This window comes from Trichomycterus rosablanca, chromosome 3, assembly GCF_030014385.1.
Source record: "Trichomycterus rosablanca isolate fTriRos1 chromosome 3, fTriRos1.hap1, whole genome shotgun sequence".
Taxonomy (NCBI): Eukaryota; Metazoa; Chordata; class Actinopteri; order Siluriformes; family Trichomycteridae; genus Trichomycterus; species Trichomycterus rosablanca.
The window spans coordinates 27,253,220-27,277,125 of record NC_085990.1 but is presented as its reverse complement, the minus strand read 5'-3'; the positions used below and the strand labels follow the sequence as shown (position 1 = coordinate 27,277,125).

The 23,906-nt window shown below is 40.0% G+C and overlaps 1 protein-coding gene across 1 annotated transcript in view; it reads left to right on the top strand.

The window, feature by feature from the left end:
* The window catches only part of trpc1 (transient receptor potential cation channel, subfamily C, member 1), a 47,352-nt gene that overhangs the window by 2,836 nt on the left and 20,610 nt on the right, over window positions 1–23,906 (top strand). Inside the window, exons 2-7 of the mRNA XM_062992022.1 lie at window positions 2,526–2,680; window positions 12,426–12,527; window positions 17,497–17,699; window positions 18,638–18,769; window positions 20,262–20,457; window positions 23,126–23,462. Of these exons, the coding sequence (XP_062848092.1) occupies window positions 2,526–2,680; window positions 12,426–12,527; window positions 17,497–17,699; window positions 18,638–18,769; window positions 20,262–20,457; window positions 23,126–23,462 (1,125 nt within the window). The remainder of the gene's footprint in view (window positions 1–2,525; window positions 2,681–12,425; window positions 12,528–17,496; window positions 17,700–18,637; window positions 18,770–20,261; window positions 20,458–23,125; window positions 23,463–23,906) is intronic.

Below are 23,906 nucleotides of genomic sequence, written 5' to 3'. Positions count from 1 at the left end.
ACGATTCGATCTGTGACATTTGTGATCTGTTACACCCCTATGCCTAGTTCACACTACACGATTTTTGCCCTGATTTTCGCTCGCTGACAGGTCGTCGCTAGATGTGCCGGCTCGAAGGCAACTCAGCATTCACTCGGGCATAAAAATCGTCTCTCGATCACTATGTGTGAACTGTACAACTCGACAGACTTAAGAAAAATATCTAGCATGTTAAAAATCTGGATTAGTCGGCGACTCACAATCCTGTAGTGTGTAAAGTGTTGCGATCAGGTTGTGATTGTTGTGACTGCAAGATACAGAAGGGAAACCCAGTAATAAAGTTAATCAGAATACATCAGTATACACAGACTTTACAGTATATGTGTCCTTATCTTCAACGCCAAATTATAATACCAACGTTGCATTGCAAAATATATTTATTTTGACTTCCAACTTTCCCTGCAGAACACACATTCCACCATATCCACTCTGATTTATTTATTTTTCCTCCTTGCTTTTACACTGCACATCAGCGCACAAACAACTTTGATCGCTAGCTTCTTCTTGTTGGTGTGCAATTTTGAGCATGGTATCATTAAACCCCTTGTCACTTCTCGCGTGTGTTTTCGTGACAAAGCGTAGTTTGGGAGACCAGTCAGACTCGTCTGAGATTTCTCCTGGTGATAGATTATGTAGTTTTTTACCCATTAGCGCCAATCATGTAGTGTGAAAACCACAACAACTTAAAAGACTCCAGATTGCAGGAGATCAAGTTGTGTAGTTGTGCAGGTTTCCTCCCACAGTCCAAAGACATGCAAGCGAGGTGAATTGGAGATACTAAATTGTCCATGACTGTGTTTGATATAACCTTGTGAACTGATGAATCTTGTGTAATGAGTAAATACAGTTTCTGTCATGAATGTAACTAAAGTGTGTAAAACATGACGTTAAAATCCTAATAAATAAACAAAGAAACAAACATTTACCTTACAAGTGTGCATGGTGTAACAAACAAAAGTTTGTTAACGTGATTAATTGGTGTCAGTTGCAGTTACGGTTGACTTGAATGTAGCATATGTTGCTAAATGTCAGGTTTGTTGCCTCTCTACATAGAAACCATTCATGTCAAGTTGATTTATTAACTGATTGGACTATTAATCCAGTGTAACATTGTGCAGACATGAGTCAAATATCTTCCTTACCATATAAAGAAAAGTTGAATAGAACAAAGTGATGAATATTTCTTCACTGATGTCTGTGTTTATTTTAACCTAGGGTTAGGGATAGGCCCTGTCATTGCTAGGTCTTACTCCAGTATAGACATAACACAGCGTCTGGATAAAGTGTTCAGCTCCCTAAAACCAGTACACTGGTTACAACTGACTAAAATTGGTTGTACTGTCAGTGCAGTACAACCCCAAATAAGAAAATGTTGGGACAGTATAGAAAATGCAGTGTAATAATGTAGTGTTTCTTACATTTTCTTTTATGTCATATCAGACTATTACACCCAAAATATGTCATATTTTGTTTGGTTAACTTTATTTTATTTGTTAGTGTCCATCTTTTACTGCATTTCAGTCCTTTAACACATTTCAGAAAAACTGGAATGGTAAAGCATTTATCACACAGTATACCAAGCAATGAAGTGTTTTAGGTGTCATTTTTTTACCTCATTATTAGCCCTACATTGCCATTGTCCTAAAGTTTTTTGGAATGTGTCACATAATTGCTACACTCACTGTCCATTTTATCAGCTCCACTTACCATATAGGAGCACTTTGTAGTTCTACAATTACTGACTGCAGTCAATCTGTTTCTCTGCATGCCTTTTTAGTCTGCTTTTACCCTGTTCTTCAATGGTCAGGACCCCCACAGGACCCCCACAGAGCAGGTATTATTTAGGTGGTGGATCATTCTCAGCACTGCAGTGACACTGACATGGTGGTGGTGTGTTAGTGTGTGTTGTGCTGGTATGAGTGGATCAGACACAGCAGCGCTGCTGGAGTTTATAAATACCGTGTCCACTCACTGCCCACTCTATTAGACACTCCTATCTAGTTGGTCCACCTTGTAGATGTAAAGTCAGAGACGATCGCTCATCTATTGCTGCTGTTTGAGTTGGTCATCTTCTAGACCTTTATCAGTGGTCACAGGACGCTGCCCACGGGGCGCTGTTGGCTGGATATTTTTGGTTGGTGGACTATTCTCAGTCCAGCAGTGACAATGAGGTGTTTAAAAACTCCATCAGCGCTGCTGTGTCTTATCCACTTATACCAGCACAACACACACTAACACACCACCCCCATGCTGAAGCAACACAGGAGTGGTTCAAAATATAGGAAATGAATGTCCTCTAGTAGTAAGTCTTGATCTAAACCTCATCGAACATTAATGTCAAGATGTACCTTAAAATTGCTATACACCACACCATAACCTGCAGTACATGAACACTGCCAGAAGAATAAATAGTTTTTTAAGGTGCTGTTCTTTTGGTTATGTAATTCTTCAGAAACTGGTCTAAAATGGTGCTGTGTGTGATTCAGGTGATTACTACATGGTGAAGAAACTGCTTGAGGAGAAAAAGCATGGTGAGCTTAACATTAACTGTGTGGACGTGCTGGGGAGAGATGCAGTCACCATCACTATTGAGAATGAGAACCTGGACATCCTGCAGTTGCTCCTGGACCATGGATGCAAGGTATATTTGGATACGTGTACACACATACGCATGCATTGTGGGTGTTAAAAACTGTGGAACATTTACAGTTGTTGAAATATAGATACTGAACCAAATCCATGTTTGGGCTTATATACAACATTTTGAATAAATGGTACAGTTTTGCATACATATCATTTAAAGTAAATAATTTTGTTCTAGTAATCATTATTGTGCAAAAGTTAGTGCACCTTTTTGATGTCACAATAATGCAAGTACATTAGCAACACCCAAGTACATTAGCAACTCTAACTCTAAGCAACTAGCAACCTGTAACGAATAGGGCTAGACGTGACAAGAAAGGGGCGGACACACACAGAGATGTTTAACTGTACGTTTAATCAAAATCAAAATAGTCTTCGCTGAAGGATCCACAGCTGCTCCCTTAAATGCTCTGAGCGTAACCTCTGAAACAAGGAGCAGCTGTGGATCATTAGCTTCATTGACGAATCAGGATAGAGGGGGCATTGATTTTACCCAAAAAACTGGATTTGTGGCACAACCACCTGCGATGCTGCAACAGTGACCTCAAACATCATTATCAATTGCCTAGAAGCACCATAGAAACTGTATTACAAGTAGCAAGCAAGATGTGTATTAATTAACTGAGTGATTAATTTATATTTAGTAACAACAATATTAGGCTGGTTGGATTATTCAATATAGGGTGCATGTCCATTGTAAGTCACCACACTCTCAATCTTTTACTCATACCTAGAGGCTGCTTAACTACTTATGAGAGACAATATGCCTAAATGTGAAACTATACCTAAAAATAACTCCTCAAAGAAGTTCAAAGAGGTTTTTTTTTTACTCAAGTTGTTATTTAAATAATGATGCTGCCACTGCCATGCTTCACTGTAGGGATGGCATTAGCCAGGTGATTAGCGGTGCCTGGTTTCCTCCAGACGTGACGCTTGGTATTCAGGCCAGAAAGTTTAATTTTGGTTTTATCAGATCAGAGAATCTTGTTTTTCATGGTTTGAGAGTCCTCTAGGTGTAACTCCAAACAGGCTGTCATGTGCCTTTTACTAAGGAGTGGCTTCCGCCTGGCCACTCTACCATAAAGGCATAATTTGTGGAGTTCTGCCTGGATGGTTGGTCTTCTTATAGGTTCTCCCATCTCCACAAGTATACACTGGAGCTCTGTCAGAGTGACCCTCGAGTTCCTGCTCATCTGCCTGGCCAAGGCCTGTCTTCCCAGATCGCTCAATTTGGCCGGGCGGCCAGGTCTAGGAAGATTTTTGGTGGTTCCAAACTTCTTCCATTTATGAATGATGGTGGCCATTGTGCTCTTTGGGACCTGTGAAGCTGCAGCATTTTTTCTGTACCCTTCTCCAGATCTATGCCTTGACACAATCTTGTTTCTGAGGTCTGCAGATAATTCCTTTGACCCCATGGCTAGGAGTTTGCTCTGATATGCACGGTCAACTGTGGGACCTTATATAGGCACGTGTTGGCAATCCCCAATCGTGTCCAAGTTGTTATTTAGATAATATATATTTTTTTTAATTCAATTACTATTTTTTATTAAAATAAATTTTTTATCTATCCATATTTGCAATTTGCAGTATAACGCAAAGGTGTAGACATATTGGTCAAATTCCATGTTATACATGTAAGAGCACAATGTTGGTTTCTTTGCTAGATTTAACATATTGGATAGAAATTTGGCATTTGTAAATGTAATATAGCATGCAGGTGGCACAGCAGTCTATTATGTTAGCCCATTACCACTGAGTTCTGGGTTCTGTTCTCAGCAGTGCTATTGGTCAGCCGGGAGTCTACAAAGACTTTATGGGCTTGGTCTAATGGGGGGTGGCCAAAGCCCTGCGTTGGATTGGTGCCCTGTACAGGATATTCCTGACATGTGCCCTCTGTTTCCTTGTGAAACTGAAAAATGAAGACATGTGAAAGTAATAGAACATTTAGCATGTTATATTTTGGGCAGCTTTTCCAGAGAGTGGAGAGTTTTAGGTTTAAAGAGGGACAAATTTCATAATAAAGCCCATGGTGTTAACATTATATATCTATCAAGCTCTTGTCGTGGTCTGGTTCCTACTTTCTTACTTTTGGCCATATAGTGTATGCCCCTTACAAGTGTTCATGATATACTAACCCTAGACTTCAAATATTAATCAAACATAAAATGCAGTTTGTGGATAATTTATGTCAGTTGCAGTTATGTTTAACTTTGACTTTGTTTAAATGTGGCATATGGTCCAAACCCCTTTTTAAGTCAGGTTTGTTGCCTTAATACATAGAAACCAAAGAGATGGTGTTAAAATCTTTCATGGTCAGGTTCTTCCTTACTTTTAGCCATACAGTAGACCCTTGTGTTACGAATGGTTTACCATACGAACATTTTGGGTTACGAACGATCTTTTTCAACTTAACGTACGAACAAATTTCGGATTATGAACCGAAATTCGCAAAACACATGACGTCACAAACAAGTTCATTCCGAGTCTCTCTCTCTATATCTCTCTCTCTCTCTCTCTCTACATATATACAGTGTATCACAAAAGTGAGTACACCCCTCACATTTCTGCAGATATTTAAGTATATCTTTTCATGGGACAACACTGACAAAATGACACTTTGACACAATGAAAAGTAGTCTGTGTGCAGCTTATATAACAGTGTAAATTTATTCTTCCCTCAAAATAACTCAATATACAGCCATTAATGTCTAAACCACCGGCAACAAAAGTGAGTACACCCCTAAGAGACTACAACCCTAAATGTCCAAATTGAGCACTGCTTGTCATTTTCCCTCCAAAATGTCATGTGATTTGTTAGTGTTACTAGGTCTCAGGTGTGCATAGGGAGCAGGTGTGTTCAATTTAGTAGTACAGCTCTCACACTCTCTCATACTGGTCACTGAAAGTTCCAACATGGCACCTCATGGCAAAGAACTCTCAGAGGATCTTAAAAGACAAATTGTTGCGCTACATGAAGATGGCCAACACCCTGAAACTGAGCTGCAGCACAGTGGCCAAGATCATCCAGCGTTTTAAAAGAGCAGGTTCCACTCAGAACAGACCTCGCGTTGCTCGTCCAAAGAAGCTGAGTGCACGTGCTCAGCGTCATATCCAACTGCTGTCTTTGAAAGATAGGCGCAGGAGTGCTGTCAGCATTGCTGCAGAGATTGAAAAGGTGGGGGGTCAGCCTTTCAGTGCTCAGACCATACGCCGCACACTACATCAAATTGGTCTGCATGGCTGTCACCCCAGAAGGAAGCCTCTTCTGAAGTCTCTACACAAGAAAGCCCGCAAACAGTTTGCTGAAGACATGTCAACAAAGGACATGGATTACTGGAACCATGTCCTATGGTCTGATGAGACCAAGATTAATTTGTTTGGTTTAGACGGTCTCAAGCATGTGTGGCGGCAATCAGGTGAGGAGTACAAAGATAAGTGTGTCATACCTACAGTCAAGCATGGTGGTGGGAATGCCATGGTCTGGGGCTGCATGAGTGCAGCAGGTGTTGGGCAGTTACATTTCATTGAGGGACACATGAACTCAAATATGTACTGTGAAATACTGAAGCAGAGCATGATCCCCTCCCTCCGGAAACTGGGTCGCAGGGCAGTGTTCCAGCATGATAATGACCCCAAACACACCTCTAAGACGACCACTGCTTTATTGAAGAGGCTGAGGGTAAAGGTGATGGACTGGCCAAGCATGTCTCCAGACCTAAACCCAATAGAACATCTTTGGGGCATCCTCAAGCGGAAGGTGGAGGAGCGCAAAGTCTCGAATATCCGCCAGCTCCGTGATGTCGTCAAGGAGGAGTGGAAAAGCATTCCAGTGGCAACCTGTGAAGCTCTGGTAAACTCCATGCCCAGGAGAGTTAAGGCAGTTCTGGGAAATAATGGTGGCCACACAAAATATTGACACTTCAGGAACTTTCACTAAGGGGTGTACTCACTTTTGTTGCCGGTGGTTTAGACATTAATGGCTGTATATTGAGTTATTTTGAGGGAAGAATACATTTACACTGTTATATAAGCTGCACACAGACTACTTTTCATTGTGTCAAAGTGTCATTTTGTCAGTGTTGTCCCATGAAAAGATATACTTAAATAACTGCAGAAATGTGAGGGGTGTACTCACTTTTGTGATACACTGTATATATATATATATATATATATATATATAGAGAGAGAGAGAGAGAGAGAGAGAGGACAGTGTTTTTTCTGTGTTTTCTTTATATTTTGTAAAATTCAATATTAAAATGGCCTCAAAGAATGGGCAAAAAAAATCATAGTGTTAAGAAAATGAAAAAAAAAAATCACTATTTGTTGTTGTATAATTACTTCTGCCAGTAGCTGTCACTGTGTATCAGACAGCGGGGACAGTGAGTGAGAGAGAAGAAGGAAGTCGTTGAGTAAAGTATTCTTTCTTTCGTGCAATTACAAAATACAACACTACTGAAATAAAGAAGGAAATAATAGAGAAATATGAGCGTTATTGTTGTTTCTGGTAGATACATTTTATAAAAAAAGAAGGAAATGTATTATGGTGTATGGTACAGCACACGTACTGTACTGAAATGTGATGCGTGTTTTTTATGTACAGTACTACTGTGTATTGTTGTTTATTATTGTTTGTTACAGTAATGTCTATTCTATAATTTAAGATTTAAGTGAAAATACACTTGTATATATAACAAAAAAGACCATTTAAGACATTAGAAAGGTTAGGTAAGGGGGTGGTGTGGTAGGTCTGGCACGGATTAATTCTATTTACATGATTTCTTATGGGAAAAATAGGTTTAACTAACGAACATTTTGACTTAAGAACATCCCTTCTGAACCAATTAAATTCGTAAGTCAAGGGCCATGGCAAACATTTACCCAACAAGCATGTACTGTATAAACCTTTTGATTTCTACATGGTTCTTGGGAACCGCATGCATCCAAAGTAAAACACAATGTATTCATGACCTTAAATCATTTTGCATGAGTCACAGAGTGAAACAGCAAACTTGGCTTTAGAAACACTGATACACCACTAATGCTGAGTGCTCCCATGCTAAAAGCTGATAAAAGCAGAAATCATGGGGTTGTGTAATTCGCTTTCTACTTAATGCTTCACTTTTCATAACATTGTGGCTACTGATGCCTTTCAATACACTTTCCTCTGCAGTTAAGATCAAAAAGTTGTTAGTCTTCCATAAGCAGAGGCAGAGCTGCCCCTCCTAAAGTTGAGACTGAAAAAACTGAGAATGAAAATACAATCAGCACATGACATTATATATCAATATGAAACATGCTGTATCAGGCTGCACATGGAGCAGAAAAGAATTAATATGTTCCAAACACCCTCCTATATACTAGTGTGTTAAATTAGACTTCGACCAATGGTGAAACTGCCTTGCGCCCAGTGTTTTCTTGGTGGATAAAGTAGGTCTCCAGTTCATCACAGGGCAAACACATACACATTAACACACATACTTAGGGCAATTTTGTATGTTCTGCAAGTCTTTAGACTGTGGAAGGAAACTGGAGCACCTGGAGAAACCAGGAGAACATGCAAACTCCACACAGAAAGGACCCAGGCTGCTCTACCTGGGAAGCGAACCCATGAACTCCTTGCTGTGAGGTGACTGTGCTATTAAATAGATCTAAAAACAGTTGTAAACCAGCCTGGTAAATAATAAGTGTTCATAAGGGGCGCTCGGGTGGCACAGCGTTAAAACACGCTAGCATAACAGAGCTGGCATTTCAAACTTGTCGGTTCGAATCTTAGCTCTGCCATCCGGCTGGGCCGGGCGTCTACATGAACAACGATCGGCTGTTGTTCGTACAGGGTGGGAGCCAGATAGGGACATCATAACTGATGCAATTACGACCTCTGCTGGCTGATTGATAGAGCCTGCACAGAGTAGAGGAATAATGAGTTGATCAGGGTGTGGCTCTCCATACACAAAGCTGATCCGCATATGAACTCGCCTCGTGCAGGTGAAAAGATGCAGTCAGCTACTGCACACGTGTCGGAGGAGGCGTGTGCCAGTCTCGCTCTCCTCAATCAGGGTGGGGAGTCGGTAGAAAAAGGGGCGAAAATGCATTAAATAAAAAATATATTAAAAAGATGCATAGCTGTTTAAAAGATGCATGAAGACGTTTCTAACAATCCTAAAATCTCATAATGGGAGCTCCAGCTAGCTTAGGCCACAGTTCAGTACATGCATCTACCATCAGAAAGAGACTGCACGAGGTTGATTCTCATGAGAGGTGTTCGAAAAAGAAACCCTTGCTGTAAAAAAATACATCAGGGCAGGACTGAAGAGACACAGGCCTTTGAGACACAGAGAATTGAGACACAGACCTCCAGCTTGCTGTGAGCAGCCTGATACAGTGAGTTTCGTATTTTATACCAAAACATTTCATGTTGAGTGGTTGGATGTGCTCTGTAAAACCCTCATTTTTCAAGGATTTGATTTCGATTTTCTGACAGTTTGTTCACTGGGACCTTCACACTGAAGCCCTGCTCATGTATCATCTACTCTCTACATCTCTAAAACACTGCTTACAGAGGCTCAGACGGCAGTTTAAAGGCATGATGATTCAAAAATGCAGTTAAAACATGAGGTTATGGATAACTCTGTGGCCCGCATTAAGGGTTTGATTATTGAGCACTTGTATAAGCAACCCAGAGAATGTTCATAGTTTTCTTTAGTAACATCGCTGCAAAGCAGTTATTGCTAGTTTGGATTAATTATTAATGAATTGCGTTCTCTTAAACTTGTAATGTTGGTTGGCAGCCCACATTAATAATCTGGGGCGGCACGGTGGCTAAGTCGCCTCACAGCAAGAAGGTCCTGGGTTCGATCCCCAGGTGGGGCGGTCCGGGTCCTTTCTGTGTGGAGTTTTCTTGTTCTCCCCGTGTCTGCGTGGGTTTCCTCCGGCGGCTCCGGTTTCCTCCCACAGTCCAAAGACATGCAAGTGAGGTGAATTGGAGATACAAAATTGTCCATGACTCTGTTCGATAAAACCTTGTGAACTGATGAACCTTGTGTGATGAGTAACTACTGTTCCTGTCATGAATGTAACCAAAGTGTAAAACATGACGTTACAATCCTAATAAACAAAAAAACATTAATAATCTTTCCTTGTGCCTATAATCTCATCTAAAAAAGATCAGTTTAGCTTTAGTATTAAAGTATTTTGATACAGAGCCATAAAGGTGTGGAACATGGTGGCTGCTGTTCAACAGATATCCACCTCAGGAGTCAGTCCTCGTCCCTGTCAGTCCCTCCTGATTGACAATCAGCTTTGCCTCATAAGCATTCCCCTATATATATTACGGCTTCCCCCTTTCATTCTTGCCAGCTTTTTTGTTTGCTTTTCTCTGAAGCTGTGATGACGGAACGCTCAGTTTGGTCCAGCTTGGTCCGGGGATGGTAGCATTCTTTTGGTTTCTGGGAACTGCCCCCAGCCTTACAGTGTTTTGGGCCTTGCAACAGAGCTGCACTTGGTCCAACAACCCTTTTCCGGAGCGGACCAACCCGTAAAACCACTTCATGCGCGGAAGCCACTAGTTGGTATGGTGGGGGTTCGGCTCATGCATAGCCGAGCTGACAGGTTTTGTTCTTCTCAAATGTTAGTACTTTGCTTATTTATGTAGTTATTATTTCCTTTTTTTCCATTTGTGGGTTTTCAGCCACATTATTGTTCTATCTTGGTTAAGCCTCCTGGGGTTGGGTTTACCATTAACATTGCAGATTTAATAGCTTGTTTTTAGCTTGTTTATGTAGAGACTTATCTTTGTACAAAATAAACCACTGCAAAAAATGAATAAAAGTTTGAATTGTTTAAAACAGTTATCCATTGACTGCGATGGACTTGCCTTGCGCCCATTAAAAAACTGGGATAGGCTCCACCCCCTGTACTGTATTATCATTTAGAACAGAGGTGGGTACTTACATTTTTCAAGGGGCCACGTAAGAAACTTGGACTGTTGAGGAGGGCCGGACCAATAGGTTTATTTATTATTATTATTATTTATTTATTTATTTATTGTCATTTCAGCTATATACAAGTACATATTGAAACGAAACAATGTTCCTCCAGGACCAGGGTGCAACATAGAAGTGCAAGACAATACAATACACAGTGCAGATAAACAACAGTACAATAAATACAAAAAGACATTTCTAATCTAAAAAGTAATTAAGGGAGACAAGACTAGAGACAAGTGTAGTGTTGGCCAGTACATGGAACTGAGTAAATGTACAGTTCTGATAAGCTAAATTAAATTAACTATACACAAAGTGCTGTTGCCATTTTGTTTGGAGTCTAATCTCCTCATTTACTGTTTTTCAGTTCTTTGTTATTGTTGGATATTCTTTTTGAAAATCACAAAGCTGATCTTGACTGCTCCAGTCTTGGACATGTAAAACGTAATAAAAAGTCCTTGTTGTTTTTGTAGTTTAGCTAGCAAAACTTTAGATGTGACCTCTCTGCATTGTTCAAGTTCTTGTGTGTTTAGTACTGTAATGACGATTTAAACTCTAGATTTATATTGATAGTCCCTTCAAAATAAAAACATTCCTGTTGTATTGCATGTGTCATGTACATTTTATTACGCCTGATTTTTATTTGCCACTGACCTCATGCGGCCTATTGGGGACAGCCAAAGGGCCAGATGTGGCCCACGGGCTGTACAATGCCTAGGTGTGATTTAGAATATGGGTGTGTATTTTTAACTATGAAAGGCTGAAAGGAGTTAACAAACAGGTTGGCAAATTTTCTTCTCAAACTTATTTACCCTTGCAGTTTACACTAAAAGTAGTTTACATACACATATAGTAGTGTAAAAAATTATGTAATGTAGCCAATAGTTATCCTGGTCAGGTTCTGTGATTCTGGTTTTACTGGGAAACACTGTGCGTATGAATGAAATAACCTGGACAGGGTCACCAATCACAGGGCTTTTGCCACCCCCTTCTGACTTAGTTAATCATGTCTGTGTATACATGAAATTTAAACCCAGATCCCAGTACTGGACAAGTATAATAGACCAGTAGACAGTGTAATCCATGTTACAGCAGCTTCTAATTTAAGACCTGTTGCTGCACATGCACATCCAGGCAAATTTCCTCTCAGCATAATGTGACAGTTTGTGTTTTCTTCCTCACTTTTCCAAAAAACACTATTCCATGTATTTTGTAAAGATTGCAATTAGACTAGCCCTATCTATATGGACACAATATGGTCACCAGCTGTAGTCAATCCTTATAACTACTAAATAATTATGATCACTTTATTAAAAACACCTACCTTGTATGCACAATTATTAGCCCTTTTATGAGCTGCTACCATATAGATGTGCTTTGTGGAAATACAGTTACTGACTGTAGGCCATATGTTGCTCTGTACACTCTGGAACTCTCACTGACTAGAAAACTCCGGGTGGTTAAACATTCCTAGAACAGCATTGACAAATAGTAATGACGATCCAACCAAAAATATAAAGCCAACAGTGTTACCGATTAGAAAGTGGCCAATGATTAAAAAACAAAAAAGAGGAGGATTAACTTACATGGTGCATTACAAGAAAACTGCTGTAGTCCCAAACCCTGTTTATTTACATTACTGTAAAGATCTACACAAATCACTATTCCTCCTAATTTACTATTTTCTAATATATAGCTGCATTATATGCGGATTGTATCTGGATGTTGTTTTATAAATGTTGTATGTGTGTTTATACCCAGACAACAGATGCTCTTTTGGTGGCAATTGACTCTGAGGTTGTGGGAGCTGTGGACATCCTTCTTAACCATCGGCCCAGACGATCCTCCAAACCCTCTATGGCGGTAAGTTGTTAAATTTTCCTGTCACCAACATTACATTTTTAAAAATTATGTGAATAGTAGTTGAAAGGGACAGTGGTAGCCTAGTGGGAAAAGCTTTATGCCATTGAATGAATGATTGTGGGTTCAAAGCCACTGTTGGGCCTTTGAGCAAGTCTCTTAACCCACTTGGCTCCTGGGAACTGTACAATGGCTGACTCTGTGCTCTGACCCTGGCTTGTTGGAATTTATTCATTGTACCGTACACGTGTATATGTATATATGATAAATATAGGTGTTCAGTGTCCCATAGATTATAAGTATTGTTTCATATAACATAAATGCTTAATATTTATTCACATTTAAAAGTGCATAGGGTGAAATTGTACCCTATTTTTTCTTCGGCCCATTAGGTAATTTATCAAAGAATTTAGAAGTCCTAGGAGCAAGTATGAAATTTGACTATCAGAAGGGATGTACACAACAAGAAGTCCAGACCTGTGTTTTTAAGTCGTGCCCCCCACCCCATACTATATGCTTGCTTTGATCCAATTGTTTTAACAGTTCAGTTTTGTGTTATCCAGAAAGTTCCTCCTAATTAGGACTAGCAAGCAATTCTAAATATTGACTGATAACTGCAGGATATCTAAGCAAGGCAGGACAATACTGTGACTGAAAAGTCACAGAACAAGAGAAATAATGGCTTAATGAATTAACACCATACTCAAACGAGATAAACACAGAACGAAACCACAAACCCCTACCTGAAGCAGTATCTGAGAATGGAAAAGACAGACGAGCACATTATTGAAGCAGAAATAGCTAAACTCCAGACGAATGCCAGGAATCCCATAAAATGACAAAATAGACAGAAGAAGAACTTAACTGGAGTGCTAGGTTACAACTGCAGCAGCTACTCGATCCACCATTGAGTTTACAACTCAAGTTGTCCACAAAACACCATAAGAGGGACACTTAGTAATCTCACAACAGCTGTTAAAAACACAAGTAGGCTTCCATTTCATCACTGGACACCACTCACATCCAGAATAGGTCTTTAGTGACAGCTACACACAGGAATGCCAGCAAAATACTCAAGAAAACTGCCATGCCCACTGCCTAGAACAAGGAATCACTGGTAAACAGCCCAGTATATCAACAAAAACAAGGAGACAAAAGAACGGACCAGTCAGGAAAAGAGAGGACTCAGATATGAACTGAGTAATGAGGCTGTTTAGAAAGAGCCACTCCTAGATAAAACGAGTATCAATTACCAGAGTTTAAAGAGATCAGGGCACCCAGGTAGCGCAGCGGGAGCTTTCTGTGGGATTTTAAACTCTCTGGTTCGAAACTCGGCTCTGCTACTGGTCAGCTGGGCGCCCTCTAGCGGGCACAATTAGCAGTGTCTGCAGCAAACAATGTTGGCCTTCTGGTCTGATTAATCAAAAATAAAACTGATTGGCCACAATAACCATTGTTATGCATGGAGGAAAAAGAGGGAGGCTTGCAAGTCATAGAACACCTTCCCAACCGTGAAGCACAGGGTGCCGGCATGTTGTGGGTGGGCATTACTACCACTACTACTGTGATTATTAAGATTTGAATAATTATTATTATTGCTAGTACTACTGGCGCTTTGATGGCACAGCAGTCTATTACGCTACCTCTAAGGTTTGGATTTAAACCTCCCTGATGCTGTCAGCCAGCTATGCTGCACAGACATGATTGGCTCGGTCTGTGGGGGGTGGTCACAACCCTGTGATGGCTTGGCGTCCTGTCCAGGGTGTTTCTGCCTTGCATCCAGTGTTTCCGGTTGGAACCAGACCCAGATTTAGAACCAGATAAGCGGCTGATGAATAAAAAAAAAACAGTACAATGCTGTTGTTATTATAAGGTGCCGTCATGTCAATTCATACTCCTGGTGACCATCTGAATCCATCATGTGTTCCTCTAGAATATCCTGTCTACTGTTTGAGTCTTCAGGCGTCTTAATGGCTTGTTCATTTTTCCTCTAATTGCATCCATCCATCTCTGGCTGTTCCTCTTATACCTTCAACTACTCAAGCATGATTGTGTTTTCCAATGAATTGATCCCTCTTATCCTTTCATAATGGGTTCATTATTAGATACACACTGTGTAGTACATTTGGGATGCAGCCACACAATCTCTTATTGTGAATTGTAAACAATGTTGCCTGCTATATTCATGGATGTGAGCCTTTGTTGTAAAGGTTGAGAAATTTCTGTACAAGAGGTAAAATTGAAGACAGTTTTTTGCTATAGTTGAGACCACATAGTCCTTATTTCATAATAAAGGAATTTGCAAATAAATATAAACACTAACATTTGCATCTGAGCTGTGGTACATTCTTACCCTAGGGAAAGATGCTAGTGAACACCTTGTTATACTAAAAAGCATTAGAAACACTTGAAAACACTGAATTAAAACAGATTGATTATCAGCTGGCTGGTGGTTTAAACCCCACCACTTCCAAGTGGCCACTTTTAGATCCTTGGATCTAAAGGCTCTTAAACATCAGTTGTTTGCATTGTGGTCAGTCACAATTGTAAGTTGCTTTGTATAAGGTTGTCTGCTGGATGCCATACATGTAGTAAGCCTATTAATAAAATGTTAAATTAAATTATGACATTAAAATAATAATCTAGGTTGTTTACCAAATTTGGAAACATGCACATTTTTCATGCATTTTCCCAGATGTTATTCTCTTTACCATCTTGACCATCTGACATCTGAGTTCACAACTGACTGTAATAAAAGAGCATTCTAAACACTATTCTAAGCACGACACATAGTTATTAAGTTAGAACTACCATAATTGAACAACGCCTGTAATGGTAGTGCTGTCATGCAGTTTTTTTTACAAAACCCATTTCCAAAAATATATAAAATATACTGTATATTTGTATTAAAATAAAGACATGATATGAGCTGATATATATGATAGACCTGATATTTCTAATATAAGTATAGAAAAACATTGAATGTTTTCACTGATCAACTTAATTGTATTTTGTAAACATAAACAAATTTTAAATTTGATTCCTACAACACACTCAAAAAAGTTGGGACAGATGCATGTTTACCACTCTGTTACATCAGCTTTCCTATTAATGATACTTTTTTATGGTTTGGGATTTGGGGACACTAATTATTGCTGTTTTGCAAGTGAATCTTTTTGTAAGTGAATCCAATTTTGCTTGATACAAACCTTCAGCTGCTCAACAGTCTGTGGTCACCAGTGTCTGATTCTCCTTCTTATGATGCACCATACATTTTCAGTAGAGGACAGATTTGGACTGCAGACAAGTCAGTAAAGTACACACATTCTTATCTATGAAGACACATCGTTATAGTGCATTGTTGTGAGGTCAGGTATTGTCTTACTGAAATAACCACAGACCTCCAAGGAAAATATGTCACTTTGATGGCAGCTTAAATCTCTTTAAATTTCCAATATAAGCCTCAGCATCAGTTGTGCCTTCACACATATGCAAGTCACTCATTCTGTGAACACTGATGCACCTCCATACACATCTTGGTTTTTGCATCATTCAATGATAACTAGGGATGTAACAATGCACCACAAGACAGTTAAAAATCGGTGCACATGTACCACGATTCGAATCGGTTATTCATTTAAGATGAATCGATATTCACTTTAAACAGCAGAGAGCACTGGCGCTATTCACCTCACCCGGTTGACGGCACTTCACAGAGTTGCCAGGTAGGGGATTTTCCAGCCAGATTTATTTATGTGAGGATACTTTCTTTATTTGTATTATTCATTTCTTTATATAATATTGGATTTGATTTACAATTTCATTGCAGTTTTTTTACACAATAAGCATTGTTTGGCATAGTTTGTACCTACCTCAGAAATAAAAGGGCATTCATTATTTAGATAAATAAAAGATAAGCACAAATACAGTATTTTATTTTTTAGTTTTTTAAAGAGAAATAATAAAAGGAAACTTTGTCATAATTTGTCTTCAATTTCATTTTGTTTTAAAAAATCGGGGGAAAATCGTATCATGAACCCAGTATCGTGAATCGTATCGCATTGTGGGTAGAGTGTATCGTTACATCCCTAATAATAACAATCTGGATGGTCCTTTTGTCCTGGGACATTAAACTTAACATTGTTTTATTTTTTCATGAAAACAAGCTGATTTGTGGATTTATCTAAAAACAGGATATGTTTCAACTGTTTTTCAGTCCATCTGAGATGAGCTTGGCCCCAGAGAACTCTGGGGTTTCTGCATAGAATTGATGTAGAACTTGTATTGATGCAGCACTGGATTTTTGTTTAGTGACAACGTTTTTTTGAAGTACTTCCAAGCCCATGTGGCTATATTAATCAGAGTAGCAAGACGGCCTCTCATGCAGTGCTGTCTGAATGCATGAGAGTCACGTGTATTCAACAATAATTTCGGGCTTTGCCCTACACCGACTGAGATTTCACAGGGTTCCCTAAATCTTTTCACAATATTATGTGTGGTAGATGGTGAAAGGCCTAAATTTGCCATTATGCAGTTATTTTTAATTCTAGCACAAACTTTGGGAGAGATGGGTTGTAAGTCACGACCCTTATTTACTTTAGTGCCTCCTTTTATACCCAATCATGATACTGTCACTGTTACCTGTCACCAATTCACCTGTTTTTTTGTGAAATGATTTAACACTGTGTAACCTAAAAGTTTTATACACCTTTTACTTTTATTTTGCCTGTCCCAACTTTTTTTTTTTTTTTTAGTCAAAGATTCTTGAGGAACAACAAATCACCTATTCTTATTTTCATTACTTTTTACAAAATGTCCCAACTTATCTGGAAGTTGGGTTTGTAATAAATTTCTGGAAATTTTCATATTTTTATATTATATATTTTTTTAATTTCTGTAAAATGTTGTTGTCCTTTATTTTTATAACATCACCATTATTGGATATTTAAATGTATGATTTATTGGTATACAGTCACTGATGCAGCGTATCCAGAACCCAGAATATTCCACCACCATGGATGTGGCTCCTGTAATCCTGGCTGCTCACAGGAATAACTATGAGATCCTGACCATGCTTCTGAAGCAGGATATCTCACTGCCGAGACCACATGCTGTGGGATGTGAGTGCACTCTCTGCCTTGCCAAGAACAAGAAGGACAGTCTCCGTCACTCCAGGTATGCATGGCCTCATTTTATTTGAACAGCCGGTACTTCTGATCGGTACTTCATTTGAAAAACAAAGCACCAATTTCTATTTCTGAAAAAAAGACTTTAAATGGCATGATGCATTATCTTTATTATTCTGGGTTGGTCCAGCTTCCCTGGAATCACTAGGCACAGTGCAGTGACACACCCTGACATAGCCCCAAACAAAGCCTGATAGATTGTCATATTTCCAATAAACATACTACAATACTACAATTAGAAAAGAACTCAAATTGGCGCTCAGGTGGCGCAGTGGTAAAACACGCTAACACACCAGAGCTGACATTTCGAACTTGTCGGTTCGAAACTCAGCTCTGCCATCCGGCTGGGCTGGTCACCTACATGAACAACGATTAGCTGTTGTTCATACAGGGTGGGAGCCGGACGGGAATTTCTCATAACTGATGCAATTACGACCTCTGCTGGCTGATTGATGCCACCTGCACAGAGTCGAGTTATAATGCGTTGATCAGGGTGTGGCTCTCCGTACACAAAGCTGATCCGCATATGAACTCGCCTCATGCAGGTGAAAGATGCAGTTATTATTCCTAGGCATAGTGACAGTTGGGGTCAATAATTTATGAAAGCGTTTAGGGGATATGTTTCAGTTAAACAGCCACCACTCTACTTGAAAGGCTTCTTAAAAATGTTGGAGTGTGTCCAATAATGGAAATTTGTGAAGATGGTGCAGGAAATGACCTGGCTCGCAATTGTTTCATTTCATCCTAAATGTGTCCCGTGAGCCAAGCCATTGGCACCACAGAAAATCGAACGCCAGACTCTCTCTGCCAGTCTTGGCAGTAGTGGGCGGATTGTGATTTTAATTGTAGAATGCTTTATATAGATAAAGTAAATTTTCCTCCCATTCATCTAACCCATTATCCCTTTTCCCTCTTTCCCACTGAAAGATTTCGTCTGGATATCTACCGCTGCCTGGCAAGCCCATCACTTATCATGCTGACAGAGGAGGACCCCATTCTGCGAGCCTTTGAGCTCAGCGCTGATCTCAAGGAGCTCAGTCTGGTTGAGGTGGAGTTCAGGTAAACATTGTGCACTTTATGTCAAACTCAGCGTTTTTTGGTGTAGACAAATGGCATTTATAGCAATTTGCAGTGCATCTTTGGATTTGTAGTTTGTTCTCTCTAGAAATGCAATTAACACATAGTTTAGTGTCCTTAATTTTCTTTCCTGTTCTTAAACTCAACTCTACAGCAGAAGTTCCACCTAATGACTGGTTAGGAAATCGGAAACACAAATAGTGCTATTCCACCAAAAGAACCATGGTTCTTGAACCAGTTCTGTTCAGGTTTCCTTGAACCTTGGTGTTTTGTAGAGAACCAACCTGCGTTTCCACCAGTTTTTGGGAACCAAGCATGCGTCATCAACGGTGGGCGTTACACAATGAAAATAAAGAGTAGTGATGTGATGGCGGAGCATGTAGATTACCTGCGAGCATTTGTGCTGTGGTTACAGATGTTTGTTTTTATGCAAAAAGCATCAATCAGCTATTGGGGATAAGAAGACGTAGACGTGTTTGTCGCAGTTGTTGTTTTCTTTAGTTTATTGACGTGAGAAGCGTTTCACGCTTTGCTGTCACCGCGACCCTCATTGCAAATAGCCGCTTTGCTCACGAACATCCATTTGTGTGAAATAACCATCAAATCCACTCTAAAAGCTCCACATGTATCTGTGTTTAGCTGTATTAACTTCACGTGTGGTGGTTTTGCAGCTCGGGGTTCTGAGTCCGCTTCTCGGGAGAGTCGAAAAAAGTTTAACGTAAAAAGCATAACATGGCTGAATGTTTTAAAAGTACTGCATAGAAACACTCAATTTCTCCCCATTATTACTGGTTATAAGAGCTCTGTACTGCCCAAATTCATAGCTCATTGTTTTAGTACAACAAGCAACGTTAAGCTTTATTTTTCACGTTAAGCTTTTACCACACAATCATATCACACAGTTCATCGCTATAAAAATATCAACAAATATCAACTGGCTCAAAATTTAATTAGGTGAAGTTTAAAAGATGAAATTGCAGCGCAAACATGGTTTTGCAGCTTCTCAAACCTCTACACTGTGACACGCCCACAGATGACGTCACGGTTCGCGCTGAAAAATCAAATATTCTGTGGTGCCAGATTAGAACGCTAGTTTACTGTCTGAAACCCCTTTTTTTCGGTGGAAACACGTCGGTGAAGAAGGAGCCACTTGCTTCCGTCCGGATGAATCCCTTTTATAGACGGTTCCCCCTGGTAGTGCATCTTTCCTTTCAAAGAGTCTGAAAAATAGGGTGAGAAGAAAACTACATATACTGTACATAGGTTTGTTTTCTTTCGTATGTATCTTTTGGTGATGAAGCAGCCTAACCAGCCACCATTATTAGCAAGCTTTAAAACACAACGCCCCACCACAGAACAGCATACATCAACATGTGGAAACAGACAAAACTGTTATCTGTTTTTTAAATTGTTGTTTAAAATTATAATTGTAATTTTGTTTATTAAGATTCGTTTTACATTTATTGGCCACCAGGACTGATTATGAAGAGCTGGCTAAGCAGTGTAAGATGTTTGCTAAGGACCTGCTGGCCCAGGCACGGAACTCTCGGGAGCTTGAAGTAATCCTGAATCACACATGCAGTGAGGATCATGTGGATAAGAGAGGACTGCTGGAGGAACGCATGAACCTCAGCCGCCTCAAACTGGCCATCAAGTATAACCAGAAGGAGGTACAACAGACCAGAAAAGAGCAATAGCACTAATAATAATAGATAAATAGCACTAATAATAATAGATAAATAGTAGTAATAATAATAGAAAATAGAATGACATGATATGTATGTATGTGTAGATAGATAGATAGATAGATAGATAGATAGATAGATAGATAGATAGATAGATAGATAGATAGATAGATCATTCAGCAAGGGTAGAGATGGCTTTTGGGTCACTTGGAAGCAGCAGAAGATGCAAGGCAGTAATACTTGCTGTACAGAGAACCAGCCAATCACATAACAGCAGTAGCCCACACAATTTCTCACTCACACCAAGGAGCATTTAAACAACCAGTAAGCCATTTACATGTTTTTAGGTGTGAAAGATTCCTGCATTTCAGGCCTGCAACACATACATCCCAACAAAAAAGTTGGGACAGTAAAGCATTTACCACTTTGTAATGTTGCCATTCATTTTCACCACACTTAAAAGATGTTTTGGCACCAAGGATACCAAGTGATTTAGTGTTTCAGCTTTTATTTTGTCCCATTCTTCCTGCAAACATGTCTTAAGATGTGCAACGTTGTCACATTCTTCGTTTCAATATTCTCCACACGTTCTCTATTGGGGACAAGTCAGGACTGCAGGCAGGCCAGTCCAGTACCCGTACCCTCTTCTTCCACAGCCTTGCCTTTGTAATGTGTGCAGCATGTGGTTTTGCATTGTCTTGTTGAAAAATGCATGGACGTCCCTGTTAAAGATGACGTCTTGAAGGCAGTATACAGTCCCTGACAGAAGTTCTGTCGCTTATCCATGTTGTGGAAACAAAAGCTTATTACCTGACTTTAAATTCATCCATTGGTTTTAGAAATGACTCATATGAAAGCTGAAACCCTCCCAAATGAGGTTTAATTTACGAAAATAAATTTGCTTTACTGCAGAAATATTGATCATTTAATGAACACAGAAAGGTCAGATTTTGGCAAGACAAAAGTTTTGTCGCCCACAGAAAGTAATGTGAAAATCAAACAAATAATTTACTTCAAATACAAAGATATGTTTCATAACATTGGTGAATGAAGTTGTGGTGCTATTAGAGCCATATTTAATATTTTGTGTGACTTCCATGAGCTTTAAGGACTGCATCCATGCGGTTCGACAATGATTCATACAATTTATTGATGAAGTCATCAGGAATAGCAAAGAATGCAGTCTTACATGCCTCCCAGAGTTCATCAAGATTCTTTGGTTTTGTCTTCCAAGCTTCCTCTTTCATCCTACCCCAAACATGCTCAATGATATTCATGTCTGGTGACTGGGCTGGCCAGTCCTGGAGCACCTTGATCTTCTTCGCCTTGAGGAACTTTGATGTAGAGATGGATGTATGAGATGGAGCACCATCCTGCTGCAAAATTTGACCCCTTTTATGATTGGGAATGTAAGAGGTAGCTAATACTTCTTGATATTTTAGGCTATTGATATTGCCTTCCACCTTGCAAATGTTTCGCACACCCCCATACTGAATGTAACCCCAGACCATGATCTTTCCACCACCAAACTTAACAGTTTTCTGGGTGAATCTTGGATCCATACGGGCTCCAGTAGGTCTCCTGCAGTATTTGCGGCGGCTGTGGTGTAATTCAACTGAAGATTCATCTGAGAAATCCACCTTCTGCCACTTTTCCAGCGTCCATCCGTTTAGCAGGCTGTGGGCCTTGGCAAATGCCACACGGTTTTTTAATTGCCTTTTGTTTAGTGCTGGCTTCTGGGCACTGATTCGACCATGGAGGCCATTTCGAGATAGAATCCTACAAACTGTTCTAGTTGACACAGGGACTTGAGGTGACCAGGCCTGGTGGAGCTCTGCTGCAGTGGAAGAGGGGCTGGCTTTGGATTTTCTAACCAACAAACGTTCCTCCTAAGCAGTTGTCTTGCGGGGTCTGCCGGACCTGGGCTTGTCAAAAACATCTCCAGTCTCTTCAAATCTTTTTTTAATTCTTTGTACTTGACGCTGAGACACATTAAAGGTGCCAGCCACCTCTGCAGTGAATCTGGTCTTCAGCCTCTTGATAATCAAGGCTTTGGTCGCAGGGTGGATTTTTGGCATGTTGTCAGAGGTGAAGTTGCAGTTCAAGTGAAGGTCTGGGGTGCTGGGGTTCTTTTTTATACACACCCACTAATTAACCGATCAATTAGTGAGCACAGGTGAGGCTGTAAACTAGGATTGGGTGCATTATATGACAAGGCGACAAAACTTTTGTCTTGCCAAAATCTGACCTTTCTGTGTTCATTAAATGATCAATATTTCTGCAGTGAAGCAAAGGTTTAAATTAAACCTCATTCGGGAGGGTTTCAGCTTTCATATGAGTCATTTCTAAAACCAATGGATGAATTTAAAGTCAGGTTATAAGCTTTTGTTTCCACAACATGGATAAGCGACAGAACTTCTGTCAGGGACTGTATGTTGCTCTAAGATCCCAATGTACTTTTCTGCATTAATGCTGCCCTTACAGAAGTGTAAATGACCTTTGCCAAGGGCACTGACACAGCCCCATACCATGACAGACCCTGGGAGGTGGGAGGTATTTGGAGTACCCAGAGTACCCTTTGGCTTCATTTGTATGTGTTGTGTAATATAACACCAACAATTTTATTCATTTTATTCTCTTTGTGTTTATTCAGTTCGTCGCTCAGTCTAACTGTCAGCAGTTCCTGAACACGGTGTGGTTCGGTGAGATGGCTAGTTACCGGCGTAAACACACTGGGTTGAAGCTGCTGACGGTGCTGGGTGTAGCTCTGCTATGGCCTCTGCTCTCCGTATGTTACCTGCTCATACCACGTTCACGAGTGGGTCACATGATCCACACTCCCTTCGTTAAGTTCATCATCCACAGTGCCTCCTACCTTACCTTCCTTCTTTTGCTTAACCTCTACTCATGGGTCTACAACAAGAACCAGAAGAACACCATGGGCCCGGACCTGGAGATGATAGACTACCTGCTTATCCTCTGGATCATAGGTGAGCTCGTATTTTTATGTCAAAACAAACTGGATGTTTTTTTCCCCCAATTTTCCTCCCGATCTAGTTCTATCCAATTATCGGATTGCATTACGCTTCCTCTCTACTGATGTTAATCCCCACCCTGACTGAGGAGAGCCGAGACTAACACACGTCCCTCCGACATGTGTGCAGTAGCCGACTGCATCTTTTCACCTGCACAAGGCAGGTCCATATGTGCTTTCTTGAAAGTAAATAAATAAATAACTGTTACAGGTTTTGCCTAGCTCCATTTATATTCTGGATTCATAATCATAACCATTGTTTCTCTTTATTTGAAGATAATGGTTCTCACTTTTTTTTCGGTGGAATCCCAGAGCTTCAGAACTCGCTTTGTATGACTTTCCAGACATTTTTATGTTTCCTTAGATCAGGGGTGCCCACACTTTCATGGCTTGAGATCTA